Here is a 16,687-nt window from a genome sequence, read left to right on the forward strand (position 1 = left end):
TCGGGCTGGCTAAACGCCCACTACTGGAAATGAGACGTTAAAGTAACATGTATATCGGCCAAACGCAAGGTTTCCCAAGTTCTCATAGATTTTCAATTGCAATTATAATAATAAAAAAAAAAAATCAAAGTAAAACCTCTGTACACATCAACCAAGATTACCATTTCAGGATCCAGTGTATTTCGTTCATATAGTGAGTTAATAGTTCCAGAATAAAAAATTCCCTTTTCATGACTTCATTTGCTGCATGCAGGCTAGACAGTATTGCATAGGCCAATTTATTTATTTACTTATTGAGTGGATAGTATTCTTTCATGGTTGTGCAGGGTAATTCAAGTCAGGCCCAAAAGTGACCTTCAATACAGTGTTTGAATGGATCTGTGCATTGACAGCAGCATACCATGAAGTGACTGTTATGTAATCTAACAGTGAGGCATAGGCCCAGTGGCAGACTCAAGCTGTCCTGAGAGCAGGGGGCTAAACAAACAAAAAGGGCACCAGCTGCATGTGGCGGGGCACTGAAAGGGCACCCAGAGGGCCCCTTATCATGTTTACACTTTATCACTTTTTCTCTATGTGAGCTCAACCCAAAGAGCACATTGTCATGTTTTCTCAACAGGAGAGTTACCTTTGGGAAAACACCATAACACTTGTGCTAAAATGTTTTTCTGCAGTGGAAGGGTAACCTTTGGTGTATGTAGTCAAACCATCAGGGCACCTAAAAAAGGCTCTTTATCTCTCCTCCCATGGAAAAGCACCCTGAAGGGCATATCAGGACATTTTCTCATCTGGGCGACATCTTTTAGAATATATAATCATGTGGTTAGGCAAGCAGGAGTTTACCTCATATCAATAAGTTATTTCAACTGAAGGGGCATCATTTGGGGCAAAATCCAGCCAAAACCTTACAGAAACAAAAGCTCTGGAAGTCCCAAGTGGACATGCGACATTTTATTTATGTACTCTTTTCTCTCTGTATAAGGAGTGATTTCTGAGTGTTTTCATGAGGTCTTGACATATTTATCTTATGAGTTATTTCTGTCAACATTGTGTTTCTTATGTCCCATAATAACTTGAAAAATAAGCTGTGAGAAACAGAACTGTCACATTAATACAAGATAACATCATCATCTTGAGAAAACAATCCTTTTTTCATGGAAAAAAAAAACAGTTTACAGATGCAAGTCTGCTTATGGCCTCCATTATCTGTAAATGAAGAATGTTTTTGTTGTTTTATTTATTTTTTCTTATTGCTATTTTTGGGGGGCTTTTGTGCCTTTAATTAGATGGTAGAGAGGCCAGGGGATAGAGCAGGACACAGGGCAAGAGTGGTGAATGACATGCAGGGAAAAGGCAACAAGATGGAGCTGAACCTAGGCCACCTGTGCAAGGGCAAACCTCATGGGGCGCAACCTTAACCACTAGGTCATCTGCGCTCCATGTTCTTATTTTTTATGTTGACTAGGAGGGTTTTGGTGAACTTTTTCCAACAATGTTAAGAAGCTTTTAAAATTAAGAAAATAACCCTCGTCTGACTGTTGTAAACATTTTCTCTACATGGAGAAGCTGCCATCCAAAACTGGTCACTATCAAACATACTGCTTCTTTGAATCCATAGCAAAATGCATATTTATTATCTTAACATCATCCATTAAATCTTTTTTCCCGTTGATAGTGAGTACCAGATGTTTAAAAAAAACGATGTCCACTCCATTTGTCTACTCAGCCATTTGTCTACATCCCGTATCAACCGTTGACTGCTTTTCAAACCAAAAACTAGGAACATGTTTTATTATTCTAACAACAACCACATGTTTATTTCGTGAATAGTAAGTAAAACATGTAAAAGGCTATGTATACCTTCGTAATTTTCCTAAATAACTATTTTTGGGGCTTAATGTATCTTGTGACGACCGTTGACAGCTTCTTGAGCTCGCGTGCGCAGTTACACCACTGCTACATCCAGATTACCGTGTAAACACACCCTTGCAAATGATTGGTGGAGAGAATTTAGCGCGGCGTGCCGTAGCCAATCAGAGGATTGTTTTTCTGTCACGTCGGTGCAGGGATAGTAAGCTAACGGATAATGCAAAGTTAAACTAACATAAAGATCGTGAATTATTGCACAAGGCTTAGTAACACGAAAGGGTTTGATTGTTTTTACCGAGTCTTCTATGCTGGACTTTTAACTTGGGAAATGTGTGGCGGCGATCACCAGGAGGAGCCACATATTGAGTGAGGCGAGCTAACCAACTTAGCCACTGCCTGCTAATTTTCAACGTTCCGCAAGGCCGCAGAGCGATACGCGAGCTGCTTCCTGCTCTTGCTGCACTGAGAATGTAGGTTACATCACGTTACGAGTACAAAAGAAAACAGAACGGCTATCTAAGTTGCACGTTTAGAGGAGTCAGCGATTGCATTGAAGTTTGATTTAGTTGAGTTTATACCTTACCCAGCCCGTTAGCTCTTTGGCTAGCTAGCTAGTATGAGTGAAGTGACGGGCTGCACACAGTCCGCAGACTCTGCACCGAGGAAACGGTGTCCATCACCCGATCAGGACGAAGGTAGCACGATTCCTAGCAAGTCGTCCAAAGTTTGTGACGCGTCAGACGAGGCGCAGGTCAGCTCAGAAAGCAGCAAAAACAGAGAAGCGGAGAGCAAAGAAATAACTGCAAGTCAGTCAAAAGATAGTGCAAAAGAACCAGATGCTGCGGGAAAGGATCAGAGTTCAAACGGTGCAGATGGCACCTCAAAACTGCCCATCAGTAATTCCAGCACTGACGGTCACGATGCCAACAGCTCAGAAAAGCCAGAATCCTCAGATGCACAGGTATCTACTGATACAAAGAAAGATGTTTCAAAGACAGAGGTATCAAAGCAGCTTTCCTCTACTCCTCTGGACCAGTCAGACTCAGCAGCCATAGCAGCTGCTGAAGCACTTGCCAGTCTCACAGGAGGAGACGGAGAAGACAGCCAAGAGACTCCTTGCTCATCTGAAAAGGCCAAACAGGTGAAACAGGGGAGCAGATTTAAACAACGTGGGGGCCACCAGTCGTTAAAAGGGGGCTCTAGAACACAGGCAGCTGCAGCAGACAGCTCCACGTCTGTGCACAGCACTGACAGAGAAGATGCAGATGACATGCCAGAAGCAGATGAAGGTGATGAATCCATATCCGGATCTTCCTCTGACCCAAGCTCATCATTCCCATCAGATAATGAGGATAATGATGATGGGGAGTGTGCCATTGTGTCTGTAAAGATGGCCCCAGAGATGAGACAGTCCGTGGCTCTTCTAGCACAGGTACAGATGAGACTGGAGGCTCTTGAGAAGAAAAGCGCTCGGCTTCACCAACGCTTGGAGCTGAAGATCAGTCGTCTGCGGCGCCCGCATCTGGATCAGCGCAGCTCCATCATGAAAACTATCCCAGGCTTCTGGGTGACAGCTGTATCCTTTAAAAAACATGTCCCTTTGTCCATTCTGTAGTTGAGTTTGAGTAATCACACAAATGTGAATTGGAAATTTCCTTAACTGTGATCCGGCAGCTGTTGAACCATCCTCATCTCTCTGCTCACATTGATGAGTCAGATGAAGATGCTCTCAGTTACATGACTGAGCTTGAGGTAAGAAGGGTTGATGCTTCTTGAAATTTTCACCCTTCTATTGTATTTGAACAGCAGTAAATTCAGTTGTTTTGTGATATTTCTTTCAGATTGAGTCATTCAAGAATAACAAACTGGGCTTCAGGATCCGTTTCCACTTCAGACGAAACCCGTACTTCCAGAATAACATCATCATGAAGGAGCTGCACCTGGGGATGGGAGGTAAAAATAAATATAAGATAGTGTTCACTTTTAAAAGTATCAACATTTGGTTCAAACTACACATAGCCTCCCTTTCTTTTGAATAAATGTCATCAAGTGCTGAGAGTGACGAGTAGCGAGCCAAAAAAAAACTGAACACAAAGTTCAACAAACTTGTCAGCTTCACACCCATGGTGAACAAACTGCATCCATGCTGTTTATGCCAGAACAAAGTGATAGTCATGCTATTGGAGCTGTTATTGTTATGTTTGCATAACTGAATAAAACAGCTTGGACAACACTGTGAGTGATGACAAGTCTGCTGTAGCCATAGTCAAATAATCAGTTTCAGAGCTGTTGAATAGAATTATGAGGATAGTAGTTAGTAAAAAGAACAGATCAAATTTCTAAAACCAATACTACATCACATCTCTGATGTTAATTAAGGAACAACATCAGGAAACTAAAAGTTTACTCGTGATTTCAAACCCTTTAGATGACAGCAAAATCACAGGTGTCACTTCTTCATCAATGGCAATCAACTAAGGAGATTTCTTGGGTGAAAAATAACTTTCAGTGTAAAATAACTATTTCAGCTGAGGAACACCTGCATCTGATCATATTGAGTTCTAGATGTACTGTAAATAGGCGGTTGAGTAAGTTTAATAATATATGAAGGTTTAATTATTTGTTGCTGATGCAATCCAGGCAGTTACATGTTTTTAACCATGATGGTTTAGGCTACACAGTGTCAAACAGTTAGCCTCTCAAGTTGATCTTCTTTTAACTCAGGCTAAGTATGTATGTTGTTTCCATTCATATCCATAGTGTGAACTTTGGGTCATCAATAGTAAATTCACATCCTGCAGCATCATCTGAAATCTTTCTTTCCGTTCAAACGTGTTGACTCTCTTGCAGGATCTCCCATGTCCTTCTCTAATCCAATCCTGTGGCATCGTGGTCAGAACCTTACAGCCAACAGCGAACCCAGGAAGTCATCACGTGGGGTCTACCATACCTTTTTCAGCTGGTTTGGTGACCATAGCAATCCAGGACAAGATGATGTAGCGCAGGTACGAATCATTCCACCTCCACATAGTTTCAGAATTACACAAAGGAACATTTGGCTCACTTTGATCTTTTGAGATAATCCATTTTTCAGTGTGATGCTGATGAATTTATGCAGTTTTTCCAGTAGAACTGTTTCTCTCATCCACTATGTGTGAACTGGATGTGTTTGAGGTCAGGGTTGAAGTTTAAATTTTTGCACATAATGTAATTTATTCTTCTTTCATTCAACTTTTAGCAAGTTAATGATCAGCTAAAAATGGTTCAAGGATATTTCAACAATCAAAATTTAGCTTTCAGATATCAAAGTTCAATCCTTAGTTTCAGAATAGCAACTTTGTGTGTGGTGGATCAAACTGGTTATTTTAAATGTTTTAAAATAACATTTGTGCTTGTGTTTAGATACTCAAGGATGACCTGTTTAGAGACCCTCTGAGATACTACCTCACTCCACTCTGGGAACCGCGGGAGAACGGCAGGTAAAGCGTGTGTTTACAGAGTAACTTATGAACAACCCTCTATTAGACTATAAAGTCGAGAATTATTTCCAGCCCCAGGGCCTTGAAATAGTCGGTCATGTCTCAAATCTTAACAGTTTCCCGATTTTTTTTCTTTTCTCCTGGTAAGACCAGGTGAGTGCATACAGGAAGAGTGTTTTAACTGTTGACATTAACGTGTATGTATGTATCTTTTCTCCAGTGGTGGCAGCGGGGCCAGACCAGCTGACAACGGCAATGGAGACGATTGTGTAGTGATCTCTGACTCAGACGAGGAGCCTGGTGAGGAGGCTGGTGAGGCGGAACAAGGCCACAGTAGGGAGGAGGAGGAAGAGGATGATGAAGAGGAAGAAGAGGAGGAGGAAGAAGAAGAGGAAGAGAGGGGGGCAAGTGCTGGTGAGTGATTAAGTAGGACTTGGAAGAACAGCTGGAACCCCATTGCTTCATTGAGCTGGTTGGGGTATGGTTACCTATAGTGTCAAGATTTGTTTTTATTTGAATCTAGTTTTGTCTTTATCAGCTATTTTGATTTCTGGTTAAGATAATAAAGGGATAGTTCAGTGTTTTTTTTTTCAAGTGGGGTTGTTGGAGCTTACATGTCACTTGCTGCAGATGGGGCTAAGTCCACCACTTAATTCAGCTAGCATTGAGAGACTCCAACCCAAGCATTCATCTCAGTTTAAGTGTGTACTCTACCAAGATTTTTTCAGTCTTTTACTGCGCCATCGGAAAGCCCTCTTGTCTTCATACTATTTTTACACCGCTTACTTGTATTGTATACATGTCACACATCATACATTGTGACTTTTGATATCTCTTCATTCCGGTTTTGCCAATCTCAGGGGTAAAACGCTGAATACTTCTAATTCTAACGGTGGCCATCTTGGCTACATAGTAGAAAGCGCAGGAACTGATCAATGATGGACGCAATTATTAAAAAAATACAAGAACACCAGAGAGCTGTTGTGAAATAAGATTTCCTGCGAGTGGGAAGTAGCAGCAATGATTAGCGAGAACACTATTTTGTGTTCATCAGCGCACTTTACATGCCTGCATATCCAGGTGATTTGGGATCTCTGCTGTTCTCCTGCTAGCTCTGATCTTTTGTCACCTTTTTAGGAATGTAACATAATTTCGTGGCACAAAGTTTTGCCCATTTCAGTGTCTTTGCCCTGCTTTGATATGTCTGTATCCGAGTTTGAGAAAATGCTATCTGTCAATGCTCCTTCTCATCAGCTGACACTCACGTGGGCTTAAGTACATGCGGTAAACTATTAGCCCCATTTTGTTAAGTACTGGTGTTTTCATATATTTTTTTTCAAGGTGTTCACTTTAATTCTAAGAGGCTGAATCGGAGATATGACTTCACTGTGCGTTTTCATAGTGATCCAATGGGAGCTGTCAGATGCTTCATAAACACACACAGTGGTGGAAAGGGTTTGATTTGCTCTTCCTGTTTGCCCTGTTGGTTGAATAGCTATTGTGGATGGGCATCATTTTTCATCACAGTGGGACATTTATTTTTAACAGGCAACTCTGTGCTATCTATTGTGCTGTAAATATAGGGATGGGTACCGAATGAGGTACTTTTAAAGGTACCTACCGAATTCTATCAGAAGTACCGGGTACCGATTCAGGTAAAATCAAAAGGTACCATGTTTAGGTACCTACGTGTATCCTTGTGACTGTGAGGGAGTGGAAGAGTAGGTGATTTTCCATGCTGGACATGAACACAGCATTATAGGGTTATATATTGAAGAATAAATATGTTAGATTAAAAAGAATTTACATTTTATTATTAAACAAATAGATTTTTATTTCCACATATGCACACAAAAGTACCGAAAATTGGTACTGTTGAGTACCGATACCGGTTGCTAGGCACCGGGGATCGATACCGTATGGTTTCAAATGTGAAAGGTACCCATCCCTATGTAAATATGTCATGAATCCTAATATTACTCCTAATTCCAAAGATAGTGATGCTGGTTATGTTAGCAAGACACAAAATTCATTTCTTTGAGCAGTAGTGAAAAGACAAGCCCCAAGGAAAATAGCTGCTGTGATTCCTTGAATGTGACTATTTTTGTACCATATCGTGAACCCTATATGGTATTTTGTATAAAATTATGACTTGGCTATTTCGTTTCACCCCTACTTTTTTCATCCTTTTTAGTCACCTTTTCCTCTGCAAACTGTGCAAAAAACAGAGATCTCATTAAAGAGCCTAGGTCGGAGTCGTCTCAGCCCCATCAGAACACTGATGCATACTGTTTGCTTGGCAGATGAGTGGGGCAAGCTGACCAACATCTGTAGTTGCTTGAACAATTGCTCGTCACATGTAACACATACAACCTAACTTCAAAAAGCTGAAATATCCCTTTAAATGAGAGGCAGAGGGTCTCACTAGCTTGTCTTGTAGCTGTAATAGGAATGTCTGGGTAATGCAGCCTGAACTGAATAGACAGGAAATATGTCCCCTTCAGATGAGATCCGAGAGGAGGGTGAGGAGGATGATGCTGGAGAAATTGTGATCGACGGTAAGACACCACTGCTGCAAATTCACCACTTAAAGATTAATAAGAGGTTGGGAACTTGGAGAGTTAAAGGTTCACCTTTAATTTGTACTCTTTAGTTACTCTGTATTTCACACTCTGACTGACTTTACCGCTTTGTTTAGAGCAGCAGATCTTTGTCCCAATCAGCAAGGTTACCTTGAAATTTCAACTTATGTTTATCACCCAGGCTCTGATGACAGTGAGCAGGAAGAAGAGGAGGAGGCCTGAGAGGAGGAAGAGGTGACATGTGTGGGACCAGGACCAGAGACCAGGAAGATTAGGAGCATGCCTACTTTGGCAAAGAGACAGAGCAATTAATTCTCATTTGTATGCACAGAATCTCTTTTTTTTCATTTTTTACCCAAAAATCATAGACAGCCTTTTAAATCAGGGTTAACTGTCAAAATAAAGCCAAGGCAGCATGTTTCCCTTCTATTTTATATAGTCAGTGCTGTGTAATCTGGTGTACTCTGATTCATTTTTTGCAGATATTGTTTTCTAAACTGGTTCTATGGCACGTCAACGCCGGTCACTTCATACATAAATGTTGTTCTTTTACAGAGGAGGGACATATTGTAAAGTCAACACAAACACACATGCACACACGTCTTCAAAGGAAAAGAATTGCAGAGACTTAGCGTGGCATTAATAATGATCATTTGCAGGAGATTTCTTTCCTGTTTCTGTAAAAAGAGAAACATGTTAAAAAGCTAAATTGATGAAATGACAGTACATTAACATGCACTGAACCAAAATTAGCTCTCAGGGATGATCATGGTGGTAGTTTTATTGATCAGACATTACAGATTTCTTCACATTCACACTCTGGTTGTTGTAGGTTGTGTATAAGGAAATGTGTACTCTACTGTAGTAAATAGGAACAGATATTGTTTTAATATGCTACCCGTGCTTCTCCTTCACCTCTCAGTCTTGTCACACAAACCCTGAACCTGTAAATCATCTCGGATGTTGAAATCATTGCATAATTTTTACATGTTTCTGTGAGTACTCCTTCATGTAACATGATCCTACAACAAGTAGTCCTGTATTTCTCTCCATCTAAGTTGAATCTTCTTTCTGAAGCATTGACAGTTTGATTTGTTGTAACGTGTTTTAAGGTCTGTTGTGTTCTCTTCTTTTTAAAAAGACTGTATTTATTACTTGGCTTTTCTACACTTCCACATCATGGCATGCCTGTGAGCATGAACTGTGAGACAGGATGATTATGTTAAGCCTTTTTTCTTTTTCTGTGCAGTGTTGGTAAATGTTGTTGAACCCACACCGATGCCACAAGGTGCACTGTAACTAAATTAGTATTTGTATTTGCTTACTTTTCTTAGCAATGACCTGTAAATATACTTCAGCTTTGTCTTTTGGACAAGACATATTTAATCCATGGATAAATTTATCGAATAATCTGGACTTTTTCATAAACATGATCAGAAAGGTATATTTTGTGTGCTGTGTTTTATAGAACACTGTAGTTTACGGATACTGACCTGTTTGTTGCTTTGGTTAATTTTGTTTGCTTAAAGATAAATGTTCACCTTTTGACTCAGACCTAATAAATAGGCAATTGTTAACTTTTGTTTTCTGTTATTCTTTATGCAAAATAAAAATATTTACAACCCTGATTTATAAAGTACTTTAGAATGAAAAATTGCTCTACAACAGTAGCAAATCAAAATATGCAGATCATGAAATCTGAAAGTTTTAAAAGACAGTAGATTTTAAAATGTTGAGATTAGATTGTCAGTTTTTTTCTTAAAGAACCACAAGGTGGCAGTGTGGTTCAGATTATGGTCAGACCTCTAAGAACAAGGTGTTAATTTCTTTTAATGAGTGAATGAAGTATATCACACAGCCCTCTGATGTCCCCATTAAAGCTTTAATGTGCACATAAATAAGCACCTAAGACGTCTTGCTTTTACTCAACTGTCTCCAATCCTCAGAACTCCCAATGACAAAGCACACATGTGACTCATTGACGTAAAAGTCACACCTCTGTCATGCTCAGCTGCAACATTAACAAATCAAACAGGACTCGGTGAGCTACAGCTGTTCTTTAATCTATTCTGTCTTTGATATGACGCCAGCCTGTGATATCTGACATTTTGAATGTAGCACTGCAAATAGCTCTGGGCAAGACATTTTTGGACAGGCCCAGACAAAGGAACGGCAGCAGTGTTGCAATGGTACACTTAAACCCTTGATTCCACTTTTAATGCACAGCTATAAATATTCCACCGGCAAAAACCTGTCGTGCTGTAGGCCCAGCAGCACCCAGGGTATGCAGTCTAGGACGGGCATATACTATTAATACTGGTGATGCTAACGCGTTCTACCCCATGAAATGCTCCCACGTGAAACACAGAGTTTGTCTCTGCTTTGAAGCAGCTTTATTCAGAGAGCACATGTTTTTATGACTATGAATTAATAATGGCTTTGGTTCGTACAATATTGATCGTGACAAACTAAGTACAGATTGCTGGGACAACAAAGCCGTCCTCGGGCTGCTTTGCGGTCTGAGGGTTGTCTGTGAAGCCTTTGTTATGTGTGGGGAGGCAGAAGCCTAAAAGGATTCCCCCGTGTAAACTACACTCCCCTGGGTTGAGCCTGTGTTGCTACTGTACACAAATCATCTTGTCATGCTGCTTCATGCTCTCACGTCTCACAGGGTTGACCGTGCTCGGAATCTGAAGGATTCACTGTGGAGTGGAAAATGAGAAGATTACACACAGCAGCTCATTCTTAAAGTTGGAGGCACATCACCCAGAGATAATGTGACAGATTGACTACACACACACACAGGGACACGAATGACTTTTTAAGGGTCAGGGGCCACATCTATTATATTTTTATCCTAATTAGGAGAACCACTCTGTTCTGGGTCCAGGGGTCTTCCCAGAATAATCCACAAAGTTTAAACTTGTGATTTATTGTCTTTGCTGTTTACTTAGTCTTTGGGACCAGTTCAGTCAGCTCATCAGTCACAGAAGATCAACATGTCGGCTAATTGTACGATTTAAGCACATCCAAAAAGACTTTGAGCTTTCACAAAGGACTGATCACTGACTGTCTTTTTTCTTTCTTTTTTCTTTTTAAATCTTTTTAGACCCAAGCCATCTGTATTTAAAATGTATTTAATACAACTACTGGAAACCAACTTGTCTTGTTTAATATGTTCTACCCAGTGAAAATATAAGTGCCTCTTATACAGTTGTTAGCTTGTGTATTGTTTGCCCAGTCATTTTTTACAGTCAATAAAACATACCAGAGGGTAGTGGTTGGTTTCACAACATTTAATCAAATTACTTCAGTGTATCATACACACAAAGAACCTTAGCTATTTTTTCTGTCTTGTTGTGCCATCAAATATGGCCGTGTTTACCATGTTCATAAGATACACATCTTATGGTATTTATGACATGACAGAGAAAGTTCAATTTCCCTAAAAGCTTTGAGTTTACAAGCTTTGAAATGTCTGATTAAGTCTAGAAATGAAAATCTGTATTACATTGTTAAATTACTGACATGGTCGGTAGTTAGCTATGTAAGCTACGTTAGCTAGAGCTCATCTCGATGTTCATCACGCATGGGACCAAAAAGAGTTTTTAGCAATTTTTTAGCATCCACGGTGAAAATGACCTAGCAGTACTGTTTCTCATTTGTTTACCACTTGAGCTCCAAGCCTTTCACACACACACACACACACACACACACACACACACACACACACACACACACACACACACACACACACACACACACACACACACACACACACACACAACCACAGTTATGTTTTGCTAAAGAAACTTTAATATGGAAAGGAAAGAAAGGGCAGCAAGTGGGAGGTCCTGGAACATTAAAAGTCCCAGGACAGCAAGGGATTAAATCTGAAGTGGTGTAACTGTGTATTCCATTTTAATGCTCTCATTCTATGTGTTATTTTTGCAAAAACATTACAACATAAATGCCTAATGGCTTTGTTGTTCTTTCCCACATTAATGAGAGATTGATTACGTAATTTCATAAAGCATTGATATACACAACAAATATACATAAAGCAAATATAACCAACTCTGACAAGTTAAATTACAGCAATGTTTAACGACAAACAAAAATTGTCCATTGAGACTGTGGCTTCTTTTATTGATACTAATAAAAAAGGACTGACTGTATACATTTTCTTGTTGAATCAGTACCAACCAAGAGGGCACTTGTCAAGACTCAGGTTTTCGGGGCGGGGCCTGAAGCCCACTTTGTGCCCATTCAGTGTGTGTGTTATAAGCGTATTTTCCCCTTTGTGTTTCATTAAGCTTGCAGTCTTTTTTTTAAGCACCTCTATGCATGTGTGCACATTCGTAGAAGCTGCACGTCACCTGCATACTTGCAGGTTTTCAGCACCATGGTACACCTATGCCTGATTGTCTGCTTGTCAGCTAATCAAGATAAAGCGCCGCATTTGAACTGTGCAGAGGTGAAAACAGAGCGAAATAGAGTGAGTATGATTGAGGGGAAATGGATGAGTGCAGTGATAAGCAGAGCTGCCTGGGCCCTGACAGATACACACAGCAGATGGATGACTCTTATCTGGGAGATCACAGAGTGCATACTCACGCCTAGGCCCAGTTACACATAGCTACGATCACACCAGACAGATGAATAGGCCTACCCCCCACCAATCACATTGCACGTACAGTACACACTCGGGTGCACGCGCACACCTACACACAACCACTTGACAGAGTGAACAGATTGCTGTGCTTGCTTTACCTTCATGACTTTGACATTGAAATTCACCTGGAGTCCGGTGTCTCAAGGATGTGCTCAAAGGCAGGAGAAAGGAAGGGTGTAGAGGGAGATAAGAGAAATCGTTTTTTTTTAATTGAAGCTGCAGAGCATGTACACAGTACGTACGAGTTTATGTGTAGGTGTGTGTGTGCATGTGAATCCCATAGCTGCATACTAACACTGTACACATGTAGGTTGGCATGCAACTCTGATACCAAAGAAAGCACAACCTCCTCTCAATTTTTAGTTTTTCAACTGAAGCTTGTGTGTTTGTCTGTGATGTTAGTAGAGATGATGTGTTTTTTTGTGTTTGCATCCTCGCGTCTGCATGTGTACACTATTTGGAGGCTTCTAAAATTGACTACAGCTCACTAGTCTCACTTTTCATTCTCCGTTATGAGTTCTCAAAGCACAAACACTGTCTGCTTGTAACATTTTTTTCTGATGTTACCCTGAGAGTGGGTAGCTGAAAAGCAGTTTGAACGGTAAACTTCTGTGCAACAAGTTTAGAAGTTGACTTAACATAAGGAACCTGACAGAAAGCAAAAAGAACAGATCACCATTCTTAGTTATTTAGCAAGAGATGATTAAAAAAAACTGCCATTATTACAGCAAATTTTACGATTACAATTTTCAGTTTAGCAAACACTTTTGGTGAAGCGACATACACCTGATGGTAAGTACATCAAAAGATAGTTTGAATTAAACAACCTTAAAGCTAGCAGTAAAGATATTTTTTAAGGGACTTATTTCTAGCTAACAATGTGAGCTAGCTATAACAGTTGAAGGTTAAGGTTAGGTTAGTGCTATTTTCAAGGGTTAGACTGAAATGCACCCTTGCCTACCCCTCCTGTTAGAGAAGTAACAAAGTTCCAGTGACGAATAACTGGTCTGACCCTCCATTAGTCAAGTTTTTACAATCCAAAACATCCACCCATATAAAGTCTTTGACACACAACACACTCTTCTTCTTCAGCGCATTTTTTTTTTTACAGCTCCTCACTAAATACAAAAACACCAGTACTACTAGTTTGTCCTTTATGTGCAGCTGTAGAGACAAGGCAGTCCAAGATGGCAGCCTCTGAAGAAGGGTACACACTCTGAGTATGTTTTGCTAAATGCTGCTAAATAGCCTACTACACCCTACACTTTTAGATAGCTGACTATAATGTGAAGTAATTAACAGTGATGTAACTGCTAACTTTAATCTCAATTCCTTCATTTCATTGCTGGCTATAGCTAATGCTAATTTCAGCTACAGTAGTATGTGCTAGTTGACTGCTAAAGTTAGTGGTAATGGCTTCACTGTTGTTCTGTTGAAATGTTCTATATTGTTCTGAAATATGGCCCAAAAACCTCTGCACTTTTACTTTAGGATATATTTTGGTTGTAGGTCAATTAAGTAGGTCGCAGGTAATGAATAAAAATCTTTATTCTCTTCATTTTAAATGACTTTCATGCCCTGGACACAACAGTCTGATATTAACTTCACAGAAAACCTTTGAAATTTTTACCCTAAATGGGGGTTTTGTTGAATATTGGCTTTCAAAATGGCCCTCATGATAAAAAGCTTTTATTGTTTTTGCCAACCCGTAACTGTTAACTGTTAACTGGCTTTTATGAAGGGATTTTTCAAAAGCGCTGACAGATTTATCTTTTCAGACTCAAACACTATCTTCAACTCATCCCCCTCACATCCTCTCTATCCTCCTTTTCATGTACAGTAACCCTCCTCCCTCCTTCACTACCTCCCTTACACACACACTTCTTGTTATTAGGAAAAGAGCTTTTCTTTGACAGCTGTTGATTCACCCAGCTGCATTTTATAGCAAGGGAGAGTGCCAGTCTTGTCTTCAAGGCAGATGGTGGCTGGCTGGCCTGCTGGACACGTGGCATGTTGGACGACTCCAGACGGTGCTCAGTCTCAGGGAGGCTTCAGCTACAGTATTCCTGTATGTCTGTAAAAACCTGCAATCACCTCACGTCCAAAACAGTGAGAGTGGAGCAGGCGAGCTGCAACTGGAATGTGCGCCACGTATGCACCCTTCATGTTGAAGATGTTTTCCAAAGTAGCTCTCCTTTGATAATCACTGGTGTGTGAAGTGCATGGATGTCACACACACACACACACACACACACACACACACACACACACACACACACACACACACACACATACACACACACACACACACACACACACACACGCACACACACACACCTGTTCCCTTTGTGCTTATCTTGCATTTGGATGTTTACATTTTTCCCTCACTTTTAAGATAATAATTAGGAGGCTTCTGTGAGAGGTGTTCTGGTTGTAAATAAAGAAAATAATCCCCGAGAATAATTCTAGCCTTACTTTCTCCACCCTACAATTTACCCTCAGGGTCAAGGTAGTCCATCCCAGCAAACATTCGTGACGTCTTGCACTTGCTTTTCTGCAACAGGCATGTTCAAACACTCTTCAATTCATCAATAAACTCCAGGAAAGACCATCAGCAGGTCAAATAATGGGTTGTTTTTCCTCAAGGGGACAATCCTCTGCCCCTAGCGTACTTGTGATTGATGTGTCTGTGGGCCTGGGATTTATCCGGAGCCTTTGCTTGGCCTACAGGGATAAATGTCTACCTCCCATTTCACGTTACCTATCCATTAGACAAAGAGATCTTCCTGACGGAGCTTTTTGTGGACCAGAAAACAGGCTCCGTGTTTATTTTCTAATTCAACACTGTCTGTCTCCATGATACAAAAACCCATCCATCATGTTGGAGGCCTATTTCCTGCTCCTCATGCTCACGTACATGGAGGCAAAAATACACATTTCACTTGCGGATGAAGGGCTGTTGCTATCTTGTTAACATGTTGAGGCAGAGATGGGGTACATGCTAGTCAGATAAGACTGTAGGTTGGTACTATAAAGCGATATATGTGGCGATAACAAGAGGTAAGAGCTGGTCATTGTACTGGCATACTTGGCTAAAGTTGAGAGTATCCGGAAACCTGAACTTGGCACACTTCTGACTCATTTCCTAAGCTGGAAACAGATAGATACCTCCTGTGGGGCATGAAACAAAAACTCCCTTCTGGACACATCATCATGACACTCTAGCGCCGGTAGTTTATATTTGGCTTATACTCAACTTGAGATAAGGTCACTGCTTACACACTCAATGAGTCAAACGTCAGAATATGTGCTAAACCAGAGATGACCACAGAACCAAGACTTAAGTATTAACAAAAGACTGAATCCTATAATAATCACCCTAAGTGTTCAGTAACTCTGACGCCAAAAGCATTAGCCCCCCCTACACTGCCGACTGGCTGCATGATAGGTCATAAACTCTGCCTTCCTCATTTTAACACTGAGAACATACAAAGGTTAAACTGTATAAAATCATGTCAAGTATATTTCTTTCTCAGACATGGTTTCTGTTATAGTACTTATAATGCTGATTTATATGCAATGACAGACTTTTTAGGAGTTTAGTATTAGCTAGTTTCAATGATTGATGATCTCTGACGGTGTTTTGAACCAGATTAGCAAAGTAAAAGAGGAACAGAACAAGAAAATAAAAAACCCCAACTCATGAGTTTTCACCATAACTGTCTGCTTCACATCAGCACAAGGATTGATCCTGGTTTGTATTGCTTCTGCACATGGCTTGGCTCCACCAGCTAAATATGTTAGTTTCTGGCATAAGCTAGCTAACATTAATAAGCAAATGGTAATTTAGCTTAGTTAGCATGGAATATTGAAATTGTAACATTACAACTGATGGTAATGTTAGCTTGCTAATGGTAAAATTAGTAAGCAGGGAAATAGTGAAGCTTAAAAGTTAGCTTTGGCAAATTACTTATCCGTGAATAGCTGGGGAAAGGGTGTTAAATCAAGCCAACAGTAAAGTATGGAAGCTAATAGGAATAAAATGTACTATAATGAAAGAAAAAAAAAAAGGTTAAATTCTA

General features: G+C 40.3%; 1 protein-coding gene across 2 annotated transcripts; it reads left to right on the plus strand.

Annotated features, from left to right (window-relative positions):
- The first annotated feature begins 1,973 nt into the window (after window positions 1–1,973).
- On the plus strand, window positions 1,974–9,508 carry tspy (testis specific protein Y-linked). Of its 2 annotated transcripts, XM_074682092.1 has the most exons (8): window positions 1,974–3,445; window positions 3,544–3,621; window positions 3,711–3,822; window positions 4,720–4,874; window positions 5,272–5,348; window positions 5,569–5,762; window positions 7,853–7,906; window positions 8,112–9,508. In XM_074682092.1, the coding sequence occupies exons 1-8, from the start codon at window positions 2,486–2,488 to the stop codon at window positions 8,150–8,152; spliced, it is 1,671 nt and encodes a 556-aa protein (XP_074538193.1). In that variant the 5' UTR covers window positions 1,974–2,485; the 3' UTR covers window positions 8,153–9,508. The 2 variants fall into 2 exon arrangements, with proteins under 2 accessions (XP_074538193.1, XP_074538194.1); XM_074682093.1 differs by lacking the exon at window positions 7,853–7,906 and having other exon boundaries at window positions 1,976–3,445; window positions 8,112–9,507.
- Window positions 9,509–16,687: the final 7,179 nt, after the last annotated feature.

Source organism: Halichoeres trimaculatus, unplaced genomic scaffold (assembly GCF_033239565.1).
Source record: "Halichoeres trimaculatus isolate MK-OKI-2021-1 unplaced genomic scaffold, fHalTri1.1 fHalTri1_scaffold_11, whole genome shotgun sequence".
NCBI lineage: Eukaryota > Metazoa > Chordata > Actinopteri > Labriformes > Labridae > Halichoeres > Halichoeres trimaculatus.